Below are 16,032 nucleotides of genomic sequence, written 5' to 3'. Positions count from 1 at the left end.
GTTCTACTCGGGACGCCCGTCATAGGGTGGGGATCACTTTTTGGGAGCACACGAGCCCCACCCGAGAACCCTGAAAGCTCTGCTGCCGCCGACGAGGGAGATGCTGCAGCGCAACCCTTGACCAGTGGAAACCCAGAAGACGGCGAGCGAGAACCTCTTACCCTGCCCGCCCCGGAAGAAGACGCACCACGCAAGTAGAATGGTCGACGCCGTCCCAGTGATGCCCCCTGCCTTTCTATTTAAGACGTGCCCTTTTGCAAGACCCTGGCCGAGTAGCACGAGACTTAGTCGTACCCCTAAAGTTGTACCCTCCCTGCTTAATAAAATAGTTGGTGCTTGTTGCTTGTGATGTCGTGTGCTGATGAGTTGTGTGCTGCTTAATTATATAGATATCGGCAGAAGGTAGATTCTGCCCTATATATATATACACGAATTAAGCAACTTAAACATCACTTAACCGTAACCCCAATTTACCCAATCGACAGGTGACTCCCCGGAACATCGCGAGGGCCTCCCGCGGCCGGAACCCCGTAGCCGCTAGTGTCGGAGCACAACCCGTTGAACAAGATCTTCCCCAAGGAGAACAAGAAGTAAGCCAGAATCGAGGAGGAAGTCAAGAAGGAGAACAACTACCACCACCCCCACCCCTCGGAGACCTGGCGCAGATCATCCATAACCAGACTCTCATACTGGAAACCCTGGCGAATGCCCTCGTTAACCGGCAGCCGCGAGGGCAAAATATGAACGACAAGCTGACGGCCTTTCTAAGGACCAAGCCACCAACCTTCGCCGGATCCTGCAACCCGTTGGATGCTGACGACTGGTTGCGAGTAATTCAGAGGAAGCTTGAACCATTCGAATGCCAGGACCGGGATAAAGTCCTCCTGGCAGCCCACCAGCTCACCGGAACGGCATTATCTTGGTGGGAGAACTATTGTGCTGCCGCCGAAGATGCCTCCACCATCACCTGGGGAGAATTTGTAAGGGAGTTCCGCCGCTACCACATCCCTTCAGCCACTATGAAGCGCAAGGCGGATGAATTCCGCGCACTACAACAAGGGAATATGACGGTGGAAGAATACACCCACCGGTTCATAGAATTGGCCCGATATGCGCCGGAAGAGGTGAACGACGACGACAAAAAGCAAGACATGTTCAAGAAGGGGTTAAGCCCGGAGCTACGGACCTTGCTTACTCCCCAAATCTATCCGGACTTCAACACCCTGATGAACAAGGCCATCCTCACGGAAAGGGCCAAGGCCGAAGAAAGAAAGGACAACAAACGCAAGTTCTTGGAAAGTAAGGCTCGCCAACAAGACCGTCTCCAGAAGCAGAGAAATTCCAGCTATACTGCACCAGGAACTCAGGCCCCAATGCAGTATAGAACTCAGTCCCAGGTGACAGGATCACAGGCCCCGCCTAGAAGCCAGAATACCTCGAGGGCCCCACAAAGCAGTGCAAGTCAGACCACCACCGACAACAACAATGTCAGGGCCTGTTTCAACTGCCGTGAGACAGGGCACTTCATCGCCAATTGCCCCTACGCCAAGAATAAGCCGGCAACGTCGACCTTCTCCAACACAGTGAATGGGCCCAGACCGGCCCTGACCGGTGCCAACCGAGTGCCCGTCCGCAACAACGACAACGGCCAGCAGGCGAAGCAGCAATCGTTTGGACGAGCCCGCGTCAATCACATCGACGCGCAGGAGGCTCAAGAAGCTCAGGGCGTAGTGCTCGGTGAGTACTTAGTCAACTCAGCCCTGGCGACAGTATTATTCGATTCTGGAGCATCGCACTCGTTTATATCCTCGAGCTATGTGGAGAAACACAAAATACCTACAGTACTACTAAAAACACCCCTATTAACCCGGACGCCTGGAGGCGACATCAATTGCCAATTAGGTTGTTCACGGGTAAGGATCAACTTAAGTGGGGTAGACTTCCTAGCAGATTTAGTAGTACTTAAGCCTGGGGGAATAGACGTGATCCTTGGGATGGATTGGTTAAGCCGACACAATGGTCTCATAGGCTGCACTGATAAAGTGGTACACCTAACCAACCACGAAGGAGTACAAGTGATCTGCCGTACCCGGGATAGTAAATTTGACCCAATGATATTTAGCATGGAAGCCAAGCCCTTAGAAGGAGTCCCGGTAGTAAACGAATACCCAGATGTATTTCCTGAAGAGCTTCCCGGTATGCCGCCGGACAGGGATATAGAATTCGTCATAGACCTTATGCCCGGAACCTCTCCGATAGCCAAGAGACCCTATAGGATGGCGGCCTCGGAATTGACAGAATTAAAGAAGCAACTAGAAGAACTGCAACGGATTGGTTTCATCAGACCAAGCTCGTCGCCTTGGGGAGCCCCAGTCCTGTTTGTCAAAAAGAAAGATGGGAGCATGAGGATGTGTGTGGATTACCGGGCACTGAATGAAGTTACCATTAAGAACAAGTACCCTCTTCCCAGGATTGATGACCTGTTCGATCAGCTAAAGGGAGCTAAGTACTTTTCGAAGATCGATCTAAGATCAGGGTATTTCCAGCTCAAGATTAGAGAAAGTGACATCCCCAAAACGGCCTTTGTCACCCGCTACGGGCAGTTTGAGTTCACTGTAATGTCCTTCGGACTAACCAATGCCCCTGCCTATTTTATGAACCTCATGAACAAAGTGTTTATGGACGAGTTGGATAAGTTCGTCGTAGTCTTTATCGACGACATACTTATCTACTCTAAGAGTATTCAGGAACATGAGCAACATCTGCGGGTAGTATTAGAAAAGCTGAGGGCACATAGGTTATATGCCAAGTTCAGCAAGTGCGAATTCTGGCTGGAGAGAGTAGCTTTTCTTGGTCACATTCTAACCGCGGAAGGTGTAGCAGTGGACCCAGAAAAGGTTGAAGCCGTATCCAATTGGCAGCAGCCAACTAACGTTAGCGAGATCAGAAGTTTTCTCGGGTTAGCCGGATACTATCGGAGGTTTATTGAGGGATTCTCCAAGTTAGCCCGACCCATGACGGAACTTCTTAAGAAAGAGAAAAAGTTTGCTTGGACAGAATCCTGTGAGAGGAGTTTTCAAGAATTGAAGCGAAGACTGACAACCGCCCCAGTACTGACCCTACCGGACATTCATCGGGACTTTGTCATCTATTGTGACGCATCCCGACAAGGATTAGGGTGCGTACTGATGCAAGACGGGAAAGTCATTGCATATGCCTCCCGCCAACTCAAGACTCATGAGCAGAACTATCCGACCCATGATTTGGAACTAGCAGCCGTAGTGCATGCCCTTAAAATTTGGAGACACTACCTGATCGGAAATAAGTGTGAGGTTTACACCGACCACAAGAGTCTAAAATACATCTTTACTCAGCCAGATTTAAATTTAAGGCAGAGAAGATGGTTGGAATTGGTCAAAGACTATAATCTGGAAATTCAGTATCACCCCGGAAAGGCGAACGTGGTAGCCGATGCCTTAAGTCGGAAATCTTATGGGCCCAAGAATGACAACCTGCGCGAGGAAATGGCACGATTAAATGTGCACATTGTTCCTCGAGGTTCCAGCCATGTGTTAAGCGTCCAGTCAACTCTGGAGGATAGAATTAGAGGGGCTCAAAGCTTGGACCAGGAGTTAGTAAAGATCTGCAAGCAGACTGGAGAAAACAAAGCGCCAGGTTTCAGAGTAGACGATAAGGGGACATTATGGTACGAGGACAGGATTTGTGTACCCCAGAGTGGAGACTTCCGGCAATTGATCATGGACGAAGCCCATAACTCGGCCTACTCTATCCACCCAGGATCCACCAAAATGTATATGGACATAAAGCAAAAATATTGGTGGAACGGAATGAAGGCGGATATCGCAAGATTCGTGTCTCATTGTGATACATGCCAAAGGATCAAGGCCGAACATCAAAAGCCAGCAGGATTATTGCAACCCTTGCCTATTCCGGTATGGAAATGGGATGAGATAGGAATGGACTTTGTAGTAGGACTGCCCCGAACACAGAAGGGACACGATTCCATATGGGTAATTGTGGATCGACTCACTAAATCGGCACATTTCATACCCGTAAGGACCACTTATGGCGGAGAAAAGTTGGCAAAACTTTACGTGGAAAATATAGTGAAGTTACATGGAGTGCCCAGCAGAATCGTCTCGGATAGAGGGACCCAATTTACATCTAGGTTTTGGAAAAGCCTACACAAAGCCATGGGCACTAAGTTAGATTTTAGCTCCGCATACCACCCACAAACGGATGGTCAAACCGAAAGGGTAAATCAGATCATGGAAGATATGCTAAGAGCATGTGTCCTGACCTACGGAAACGATTGGGAACAAAGTCTGCCCTATGCAGAATTCTCGTACAATAATAGTTACCAAGCTAGCCTGGGTATGTCGCCATTCGAAGCCCTCTACGGAAGAAAGTGTAGGACTCCCTTAATGTGGTCGGAAGTCGGAGAACGTGCCCTAGAAGGACCCGACTTTATAAAAGAGGCAGAAGAAAAAGTAGCGGAGATCCGCGAGAAATTGAAAGCAGCTCAGTCCCGACAAAAAGGTTACGCAGACAGAAAAAGGCGAGAGATAAGTTTCCACCCAGGAGATTTTGTCTATCTCAAAGTCTCACCCATTCGAGGGACACGAAGATTTCAGGTACAAGGAAAGTTAGCCCCTCGATACATTGGGCCGTATCGAGTTCTAAAGAAAGTCGGAGCCGTGGCGTACCGACTGGAATTACCAGAAGAAATGTCGGATATACACCCAGTGTTCCATGTTTCGCAATTAAGGAGATGCTTGAGAATACCCGAGGAAGAACATGTGCCGGTGGAAACAATAGATTTACAGCCGGATCTGCGGTACCAGGAAGTGCCAGTCAAAATCCTAGACACCGTCACTAGAAGGACAAGAAACTCCGAAGTACGGATGTGCAGAGTTCAATGGAGCAGACATGGAGTGGAGGAGGCAACTTGGGAGCGCGAGGAGGCCCTAAAGAAGGAATTTCCCCATCTATTTAGGAGCCAGCCGAATCTCGAGGACGAGATTCATTTAAGTGGGGTAGGTTTGTGACGCCCTAAAAATTTACCAAAATCAAATCGCGCGTTAGAACGGTTCGATTAAAGCTCACTCGTCGCCAGACCATAGCCCTAACCCCTGACCGTATCGCCATCCCATCCCGCGCCGCTCGGAGGCCTGCCGTCCGCACGCGGTCACCGCCGCGAATAGCGCCGGCGCAAGTCATTTCTCGCGCAGCGCGCGAATCCCGCGCACGCGTGGCCGATCGGCCGCGGCTGCGGCCGCGATTGGCGCCGACGCGATTTCTTTTCCCCTCGCCGTTCCCCTCACGCCGCGCGTTTCCCCGCGTGGCCGACCGGCCGCGGTCACCGTCGCGACCGGCGCCGGCCCCTCCCCCGCTCTCTTTTCCTTTTCTTTCTTTTCCCCTATTTCTTTTTCCCTTTATCTTTCTCTCCTTTTTCCTTTCTTTCTTTTCTCCCTCCCCTCCCTTTTCTTCCTCCTCCCTCCCTTCCTGTTTTTCCCCTGCTCCCGCCCACAGCACGGCCGTGCGCCGGCCCTGGGCGCCGCGCACGCGCCCTGCCCAGCCTTGCCGCGCACACGCCCACCCGTGCCCACGCGCGCGCCCGCGCGTGCCCCGCGTGCCGCACCGACCGCCGCGCCGCTCGCTGTCAGGACGGCCGCGACGTCGCGCCGCCCGCCGCGTCGCCTGCCGCCCGCCACTGCCGCCCCGACGCGCCGCCCGCCGCTAGCATCCCGCGTCCACCGCCGTGCCGCGTCGCGACGGCCGCAAGCGGCCGAGCGCCATTAATGGCGCCCGCACCGCCCGCCGGCCGCCCGCGCCTCGCTCCCCACCGGCCCCGCCTCCTTGCTGCTCCACTCCGCCTATAAGAAGGCCCCGCCCTGCCCTCCGTCCTCCCACAACCCCCATTGCCGCCGCACGCCTCCTCCCCTAAGCCGCAGCACCACCGCCGGCCGTGGCACCGCCGCCGCCCGCCGCTCGCCGTGGGCACGCCCCTCTGCTCCACCCCAGCCCGCGGTGAGTGGGGGAATCAACTCCCCTCTTCCCCCTCCCCCTTTTCCCCCTCTCACCCGAGCCGCCCGGGGTCCCAGGCGGCCGGATTTAGCCGCCGGCGCCCCCCCCCACTCCTCCTCTGTTCCTGTTAGCAAGGGGAGGAAGAAAGGAGGCCATTTCGCCCAAAACCCCCTACTGTTTTCTGATTTTCCAAAGAAGCCCCCCCCCTCTCTCTAATCCACCCCTTTTTACAAAAGGAACCCGCTCTTTTTAATATTTCAAACCAAGCCCCCCCCCCACCACGTGAACCTAATTACACTCGACACCCGTTAGTATGCCTGAATATTTCTAGTATTTGCAATTAGACCCCTACCCATTTCAGATAATTACGACCAAGCCCCTGGACCCCCGTTTAAGCCCTGAAACCAACTTTAGCGCGTCATTTTATGTGCGAAACGACCTCCGATTGACCCGAAACTTTACCACTCCGCTTCTAGTATAATTTTAGCCATGCCATTAAGAAACCACCCAAAGATACCATCCCTAACTCTGTAACTAAATTATTTCCGATTCAAGCCTATCGGTAAAAGCTTTTAGTTCTTTCGCTTGATTGTGTGTCTGTTTGTTTGCGTCGTAGGACACGGAGTGAACGACGAGGTTCCCGACCGCGACCAAGCAACTGAGGACCAGTACTGCGACCCCGAACCCGAAGGACAGTGCTTCGATCAGGACTTCCCGCAAGGGTTTGACGATGGCAAGTTCAATTCCGCCCTTTGATGCATGTTTTTGTCCTAGTTTTTATAAACACGACCCAATGGCCTGTTTTATAAAATTGCATTGTTTTACGTGCTGGAAACCCGGTAGGATAGCCACCCTTGTTTGAAATAACCATACTTTGACTGCCTGATTTATAAAGAAAATGTGTGTGTCTGGGAAGGGATAAAATGTGGTTTTGAAAAGCGAGTTAGATGAGATGGATGGCATTTCTATGTGAATTGCCGTTGGTGTGCTCGTACCTGTGTGGTTGAGCGTGGATGGGAGATATCCATCTTGTCACCCCTAAGGACCGAGTTGATGTGACATCTCACCTAGCTTCTCGTAGTGCGAACCACTTGACCGTTGTATGGGCAACGGCTTGGCCTAACCCCACTAGTTAGTCTGATAGCCATCAGGAGAGCTGGGAGCAACGGGTGATCAAGGAGACGGGATAAGCTCTGTGTGACTTATGCCCCGGTTAAACCTCGGTGTTAGGTCGAATGACCCCTTGATAGACCCCGTGGTGGCTAGTCAGGTCTAGCTACGGTGGGTAAGGGCTTCGATGGGATCTGCACCGGCACCAAGGTGTTCGGGCTGTGGTACCCCACCTGTGGGTAAAGTTGCACACCTCTGCAGAGTTAAAAATCTATTCGAATAGCCGTGCCCACGGTATTGGGGCAAGTTACGGTGTGGTCACATAACTAGTGTTTCTCTCCGGAAGGGTTGAACTGGTGTGAGTTGTTTGGAAAGTATCCGGTAATGGTGCCGTGTGCTACGACGGACGGGGAGTCCGGTAGCGGCTTGAAATTTGGATCCGTGCGGATCGACATCGTGTGTTCTTAGACACCTGAAAACCTGTTTTGGAAAATGCTTTTAAAACGAACCCTTGCATGTATTTGTGTTTCCGCAAAAGAACCGTAACTTTATCCTTGGATTATCCAGTGCATTTAATTCTGTTATAACCCCCCCCCGTGGGTGTGATTGGACTTGCTGAGTACGTTCGTACTCACCCCGTCCTTACTTTACAGTGGAGGATCCCGACTACAACCCCGAGAACGACGAGTAGGGTCCCGTCCTGCACCCAGTCTTGCCTGTGGGTGAGGTCACCGTTGGAGCTCCGCATGGCGCAAGACTCTGATGATCCCCTGTTTGTAGTTAGTGTAGTAGTATGGGTCCTTGTTGTAATCCTCGCGATAGTGGCGTTTCACTGCCCATTACCGCGAAGAGTTGTACGGTGATGTACCATCTGATGTAATAAAAGTGTTATCAGCCTCCTGGGACTGATAAAGTGACACTTTTAAGTCTTCCCGGATGGGGGGACGCTTCAGCCTGCGGACCGTCCGCGCCCCAGCGGCGGACCGTCCGCAGGCCAGATCATTTAGACAGACCAGAGAACACCCTTTCTGGAACGAAAGGAGTTAGAGTGGCGGACCGTCCGCCCAAGAGAACCGGACCGTCCGCCAGCCACAAGAGATTCCCACTAAGCCTTCTGTAACGGTAGCGGACCGTCCGCACCCAAGTGGCGGACCGTCCGCGCTTGAGCAGTCAGCACTCAAACTTGTTCTTTTTCATAAAACGGCAAAGCGTAGTTAGCCCTCATGCATGCACTTAGATATTTTGAGCAAAATGGCACTAGAGACCCGTCAAGCACGAGTACATGACCCCTCTTGATAGTACGGCTATCTATCCAACAAATCCGGTCACTTTTCATCCACTAAATACCTTGTGACCGGTGAAATTCAAAAAACCCTATTTTATACCTTTGCCTTGAGCCCAAGCTTTTGCTCATCGTCTCCAAAAATCCACACGTTCACAAATAACTCTCATTCATCCGTGGATCAACCTATACCCATTTTCTCAAAAGGAGTTGTTAATCCACAAAACGTTGTCATTAATTACCAAAACTCGAATTAGGGGCCTAGATGCTTTCACCATGCCCCGACTTGGGCACGCGCAGCCCATCTACCCGCATTTAATGTGGTAGCTGGGCTGGCACCCCACGAGAGGCCTTCTGCCATGGGCGCGTGGCAGAGATGGCCCCGTTGTCGCCTCCTTGGTAGCACGTGGCGGCTCCGGACCCCTTCCTGGGGAAGGGAGGTTCGGACCCCCGAGGCCAGTCTGGGTGGACAGGACCATAGGGGTCTGGCTCCCACACGTGGCGGTGCCGGACCCCCTGGGGGGTCTGGGCCTGTGGAGGCCAGACCCGAATACCCTGTCCTTGTGGGCACGTGGAGGCGCCGGATCTATGTGAGCACGGGGGGAGGTCCGGAGACTACGTCCCCAGCTGTCAGGCCCGGGCTGTACACCCCGTCACCCAGAGGACAAGGGCGAGGTCACGGATAACCTTACGCTCATCTGGTTGGACACTCTGTCGGATGACTTACTGATGGACGAGGCCGCCGGAAACGCAGATCTGCTCGGAGCGGACCACTACGACCTTCTGGTCGTTGAGCAGCTCCTTAGCGATGATCAAGGAAAGGCGGCCTAGCATGTGGTAGCGCGTGTCCACCACGATGCGCTTGGCGCACACGCCGGAGCCGGACACCATCGCAGGAGGTACCCCTGTCCGTATGTACCGACAGTTGCGTATGTGCGTTCATAGGAGTGAGTATGCGCGCGTTGTGATTGTATGTGTCTGAGTTGTACTATGTAATAAAAAAAGGATTTTTCTAGAATAGACTACTGTAAATGATGAAGTTATATATTTTAAAGTATTTTCCATGAAAAATCTAATAACATACCGGTGGGTCAAGTGAAAAATATTACTGTGAATAAACGCTTTTGAATCGAAGGGAGTTACTATGAACAAATATTTATTGCCTAAACGGGTCTTCCCCAAGAATGGGTAGGCCCTGCATTTTATGAACTCAAAATTACAAAGATTCTTTCTTTGTTTAGTACAATTTAAAGAAAACATCCTAGTGTGACCTTAGACCAAAGGAAATAGAAACTCCTACCGATTTAGTAACTTCATGGCATGCGGGCGTGGGGTTGCCCAACAAACTACATGATGAACTAAACACTCCCAACAAAGTTTTAAAGCAAAGAAAAATAAGATTAATAAGAAAATCAACTGATTAGAATGATTTAAGGGCATATAAAAGCTACATGACAGCTAATCATATTGGGCGGAATGACCATGTAGCCCACTTTTTTGGCTAAAGGATGGATGATCGTAAAACATCTACAGTTTAGGTGAAGACCGAAAATGAGAGATATGTGACGGAGTTAAGAGAAAAAATAATGAGGATGTAAGTTATGCTCGAGTTTCCAAAGTTTATATGGAAACTACATAGTTAGTACATGTACAAAAAAAGTTGCCTTCTTTTAGGTTTCTATGGTTTTTGGAGACGTTCACCCTGGGTCAAGATGCCTATAAGCTTTGCTTTATTTGATTGCAGCTCGTTTTTAAGATGGACTTGGGCACAAATCAAACAAATCCTATGAAACAAAAGAAAACTATGCAAAAGAAAACTTTGCTTTTATAGTTTTATGTCACCCACCAAAAAGTAAATTGCTTTGATGAAAAGAGGTTTCCTTTGCCATGGACCGGTGGAAACTATGCAAACCATAATAAAAATGAAATTAAATTTTTACGCAGGACCTTTATGTAGCACGCAGCAACTTCATCCTAACCTGACGCGGGTACACCCTGGAATCCTGTGCATGGCCTGAATTAACTGGAAACAGAAAATAGGGAAAAACTAGAAAAAAGAAACAAAGAGGGGCATTCCGAGAATTGAACTCGGGACCTCTCGCACCCTAAGCGAGAATCATACCACTAGACCAAATGCCCTTTGTTGTTTCGGCGTTTTAACAAACATAAAAAGATCAGCTTCGGGGTTCATAATGGGAACGAACTGCAAGACAAATAATCAGTGAAGTTTCACATGGTCGTCTCATTCGTGTCTGATCTGTAAAAATGGAAACCTTCCATGTCCAAAATGAAAATAAGACTACATGACATTGTTCTGGGGGAGGGGGGGGGAGCACAGATATTTAAATTAAAAAGAAAGTCACCTTGTTCACTCTGAAATTCAATCTACATGAATTTATTAGCAATAAAATAATTTTTATTCTGTATATTTAAAACTGGAATGAATTTAGTGAAATTTTGGTGCCATTGCAAACAACACAAACTACAACATCTCCTCCCTTTGGGGCAACGGACGGCCGAGATCATCCCTCACCGAGCCACAGCGCACTTGGTCTCCCTCCTCTCCTCCGACCTCAGCCCCCCGTCCTCTCCCCTGCCATGGAGCCCGACGCCGCCCAAAACCCTAACCCTAGCCCCGCCCCGCCGCCCATCTCCGCCTACTACCAGACGCGCGCGGAGCACCACGCCGTCGTATCCAGCGACTGGCTGGCCCACGCCGCCGCCGCCGCGGCCGCCAACCCCGGCGCCGATGCGGCGGACGCGGCCGCCGCTCCGCCCCCGTCCCCGGGGGCGCCGGCGGCGTGATCGAGGAATTCAACTTCTGGCGCCGCAAGCCCGAGGCCGCGGAGGCGGTCGCCGCCATCATGGCGCTTGCCGCCGTCATCCGCTCCAGCAGAGCCACCACCATGATGGAGCTCGAGATCGAGCTCAAGAAGGCCTCGGACAAGCTCAAGGTGGGTAACCCAGCCGACTCACCAGCTCCATGGTTCCCGGCTACTGCGCTAGTGTGTATATTTTCAGTGATCAGCATGATTCCCTCGACGGGTCTTGGCCTTCCTGGCGCTGATAGCTTATCCGTTCTGGAACTATGTGTGTGTTCATGTTAAGCAAAGATAGCGAATTGAAACTCTGTTTGCATAAATGTGGTTCAGACCTTAATTATCACTTTTGGCCCTAGTTTTGTAGTGGCACAATGTCACCTTAATTACCATGCTCTGAATGACTCAACTGACCTATCATTGTATAGTTGAATGTCAGTCCTTGATGGATATAATCGTTTTAATGTGCAAAGCCATCATGCTTCATGTACTTTGTCCTTTTGCATTGCGCCTTTATACCTGCAGTTACCTGAACCCCAGGATTGGTAAATGTGCCTTCGCAGTTACCTGAACCTACACTAGCATTATCATACAAAAAATGCTTTCTCATTGAGCCACACCAGTTGGATCCTCCTATCTAAAGAAAATGTAACAAATTTGGTCTGCCCCACAAGATATCAGTTTGAATAGTACAGAGGTTTTGTCCAATGAAGAACCCATGTAGGCTTTAATAAGGAAAAAAAGGCATTTGACATATATCAGCAAAGCACATGTGAACCAATGCATGCAAATCCATGCCTTCACCGTGATGTCACCTGTCATCACATATTTTTTGCATGGTTTTCCTTTGTTAATCTCTTCTGACAATATATTTATCATAATGCTAGGAGTTATGATTTATCCATGTGGATGGTGTATCATGTGCTGCTTTGCGTTTTTTTTTTGTTATAGCTTTCATGTGTTCTTTTTCACTTTGGTAATTGACACTAAAAATTCCTATGTATTTCAGTCCTGGGATGCTACTTCCATTTCTCTATCTGCTGCTTGTGATTTGTTCATGCGGTTTGTAACGAGAACCTCACATCTGGAGCATGAAAAGTTTGATGCAGCAAAATCACGCTTAATTGAGCGTGGAGAAAAATTTGGAGAGATATCATTAAAGGTTATCCGCCAATAGTCCAATACAAAACTTACATTCTAGTTTATACACAAGAATGTATGCCTTCTTTTTACTAATGCTCTGGTATGATGCCTTTCCAGGCTCGCAAGACAATTGCAATGCTCAGCCAGGATTTCATTTATGATGGATGTACTATGCTTGTACATGGGTATTCCAGAGTGGTATTGGAAGTTCTAAAGCTAGCTGCATCAAATCACAAGCTCTTACGGGTACTATGCACAGGTACAGCGATCTAGTTGCAAGATGTACACATTGCATGAAAGTGCACTATGACATGCTAATAATCTACAACGATGGTGATGGGAAATAGTATATTCTTGCTTGGAAGTGCATCATAATGGGTTTAAACTTAAATTTCTTTTATGTTCCCTTAGACAGTCAGTCTTATTCTGATATTTACATGATATCGTTTCTATTGCACAAAGTGCAATTGTCATGATGCATAATGCTCTGCAATTGAATGGCAAATTGCAGCAGGCTTTGTTTTACTATTTGCTTCCCTCATGACCTTTATATTGCGATAATCAGTTTTGAGTTGTTATGGTTATTTACTTTGGTTTGATTATCTGGCCTAACCGTGTTCTTGCTTCTGGGAGCAATAGGAAGCAGCCAAGCATCCATATGAAGCACTGGTTGCAAACTCTTGTAATTTCTAATGTCTGTTTGTTATTTCATTTGACTGCAGAGGGCAGGCCAGACAGAACTGGTTTAAGAATGTCAAATGAACTTGCAGCATTAGGCATCCCTGTTAAGGTGCTAATTGATTCAGCTGTTGCTTATTCCATGGATGAAGTTGACATGGTATTTGTTGGTGCTGATGGGGTTGTTGAGAGCGGAGGAATAATCAACATGATGGGCACTTATCAGATAGCTCTTGTGGCTCATAGTATGAACAAACCTGTTTACGTGGCAGCTGAAAGTTACAAGGTATGTCTGCTATGATAATTTACTTAAGTGATAATAATTTCATTTTGTTGATTCACAAGCTCTTCCCTCATCACTATCATCTCTTGATATATTTTAATTGGTACTTGGATGCAAAAATGTCTTACAGAATACAAGATGTGGATTCTCTTAGAGAATGTTTTATAGCAGCAGAGATTAATTTCAGTTTTTGGCCTGCCACATTGTGCTGACACTGAAACACTACTGATGACTACTTAAGTGATTAGTTCCATTATGCACAGCAAGTTTATGTAAACCATGATGCATTTTGATTGGCATCGTAACATGAAGTTGCGGCATGCAACCAGCCTCTGATGGTGTTGCCTATGTCTTTGCTAATTTTTTAGTTTGCTCGTCTATATCCCTTGGACCAAAAGGACATGACGCCAGCTCACCGGCCAATAGATTTTGGAGTCCCAGTACCCACTGGTGTGGAAGTCGAGACATCGGCAAGAGACTACACCCCTCCGCAATATCTCACGCTTCTCCTGACCGATCTTGGTGTTCTCACACCATCTGTTGTGAGTGATGAGCTCATTCAATTGTACCTATGATCATTGATGTGGAAACTGTTGTCTCAGACGAGGTGTTACTGCTGTTGAATCCAGGGGTTTTCCTGCCAGTTTTGACTATATGATGTATCACCTTTATGGTACCGATGCGATGTATGAAAAGCTCTTGAGAATAGTTGTGCAAGAGAGGATAACAATTTTGTTAGACACTCTCTGTAGCTAGCTATTGTAATTCGGTAGCCATTAACATCTTGCATTTCCCTTGCCAGAACCTCGACGCCTATCGATGTTGACTCCCAGTATCCCCGAGGGCCATTACAACCAATAGCGGCTAAAGCATGGGCTACCTGATTACAAGCTCTATTACAGTGACAACACGAGAAGGAGCTAAAGCATGCGACCGCTGTTGCTTCAATCTCGTGTATGAGACCACACCCACCGGAAAGAGCCTGAAACTGTCGTTCGCCAACGCATGTTTCAGAAGGAGAGCATCTGTCTCCAGGACTACGTTAGTCATGCCGGCCATCTCTGCCATTTTGATTCCCTCTAGCGCTGCGATCACCTCGGTATGGAAAGCAATATGCGCCCTGCTCCTGCCTTTACAACTTGCCCCATCGAATTCCTGATGACAGCTCCCCACCCTCCTGCACCTGTCTGCCAATTAAAAGACCCATCTGAGTTTATTTTGAGCACATCCTCAGCTGGCCTCGTCCATCGTTTCACTTCCTCCCTGCTAGCACGAGCAAGAGGTCCTCAGAAGTTTTCAGAAACTCCTCTGCCTGCGCCTGAATAATGAATGCTAATTCAGCTGGGCTTCTTCTCCTCTCCCCTTCTCTGACATTATTCCTTTCCCTCCACCACTGATATAGGGTCACACAGACATATATTTGGTCTCTCTTCTCCATATTCAGAACTGATTTAATTGTTTCTTCTGCATTTTGTAACTCAGCCAGATGCTGTTGCTTTTCCTCCAATCCCAGCTTCCTCCATAGCTGCCTAGCAAATTTACACTTGAACAACAAGTGAGCACTGTCCTCATTAAGCCGATTACACATAACACATCTAGTATCCAGGTCCATGCCTCTTCTCTCTAGGTTCATTCTCACAGCCAAGCTGTTGTGTGCCAAATGCCAGAGGAAATACTTAATTTTCCCTGGACAATTCAGCGCCCAGATGCCGGCCCAATGCTCCTTCCGCAATGAACACCCAGCACATGTCCCTTGAACTCATCTCACCGATCTCCTTCTATTATCCTCCATTTGCACCTTGTATGCCGATTTGACAGAGAACATCCCCTTTTTGTCATAGTGCCATGCCACACAATCATCCATCGTGTGTACCGGTAAAGCCAATATAATTTCAGCATCTTCGTGACAGAACGTCTGTCGAACCAGCTGTGCATCCCTTGTTCCCAGTACTGGATCAACCAATTCATCTACTGTTTGTTGTAGGTTCATCCCCCTTGGCCGAGATGGCAATCGGGTCCACTTCTTTGGTATCCAGGGGTCCTTCCAAATTCTGATATTTCCACCATTTCCAACTCTCCAAAATAATGCCTTTTTTCAGAACTTGCACACCCTTCAGTATACTTCTCCATGAATATGACATGCCCGGCTTAGCGACAGCCTGCAGTAAATCCCCTCCTGGGAAGTATTTTGCTCCCAGGATCCTGGAGCACAGGGACTCCTTATTTTGAACCAACCTTGTCGAGCTAACATAGCTAGATTGAAAGTATGAATATCTTTAAACCCCAGCCCACCTTCTCCTTTTGGCCTCATCAACTTCTCCCACCGAATCCAGTGCATTTTCTTTTCTTTTTCTTGGCTGCTTTGAGATAAAGCATTCAACGCATAACTCTGGCAAATGCAGCAAGAATGGTAGTAGTGCACATCAGGACGATGACTGTTGTATCACTGCTAATAGCGAAGATCAATATAACTGCCTTCTAAGTACGGAGATAACAGTACTGGATATTATGGACAGTTACGCAGTAGATTACATGAAAATAGATCTTCAATAGAGGAATATGTATCCATTTCACTGTTCAATATACTTGTATGTATACCAGGAACATAATTTTCATAATAACGAAGCAACTCAAATGTTGGTAGCATCAACTTTGTCACTAAAAGAGAA

The 16,032-nt window shown here is 48.7% G+C and overlaps 1 protein-coding gene and 1 non-coding gene across 2 annotated transcripts; one reads left to right on the top strand and one right to left on the bottom strand.

Annotated features, from left to right (window-relative positions):
* Positions 1-10,507: 10,507 nt before the first annotated feature.
* On the bottom strand, positions 10,508-10,579 carry TRNAP-AGG. The gene has a single exon. It is a non-coding gene; the product is annotated as a tRNA-Pro (tRNA).
* Positions 10,580-10,951: 372 nt separating this feature from the next.
* LOC112883783 (translation initiation factor eIF-2B subunit alpha-like) lies at positions 10,952-14,167 on the top strand. The gene is given in 6 exon segments (XM_025948997.1): positions 10,952-11,227; positions 11,230-11,394; positions 12,269-12,421; positions 12,520-12,661; positions 13,125-13,366; positions 13,732-14,167. Coding segments are annotated over 6 exon segments (1,098 nt in total). The 5' UTR covers positions 10,952-11,038; the 3' UTR covers positions 13,939-14,167.
* Positions 14,168-16,032: the final 1,865 nt, after the last annotated feature.

The sequence above is a fragment of the Panicum hallii genome, chromosome 3, assembly GCF_002211085.1.
Source record: "Panicum hallii strain FIL2 chromosome 3, PHallii_v3.1, whole genome shotgun sequence".
Classification (NCBI taxonomy): Eukaryota; Viridiplantae; Streptophyta; class Magnoliopsida; order Poales; family Poaceae; genus Panicum; species Panicum hallii.
Note: the sequence above shows the minus strand (reverse complement) of the source record. Positions and strands in the feature narration are given on the sequence as shown.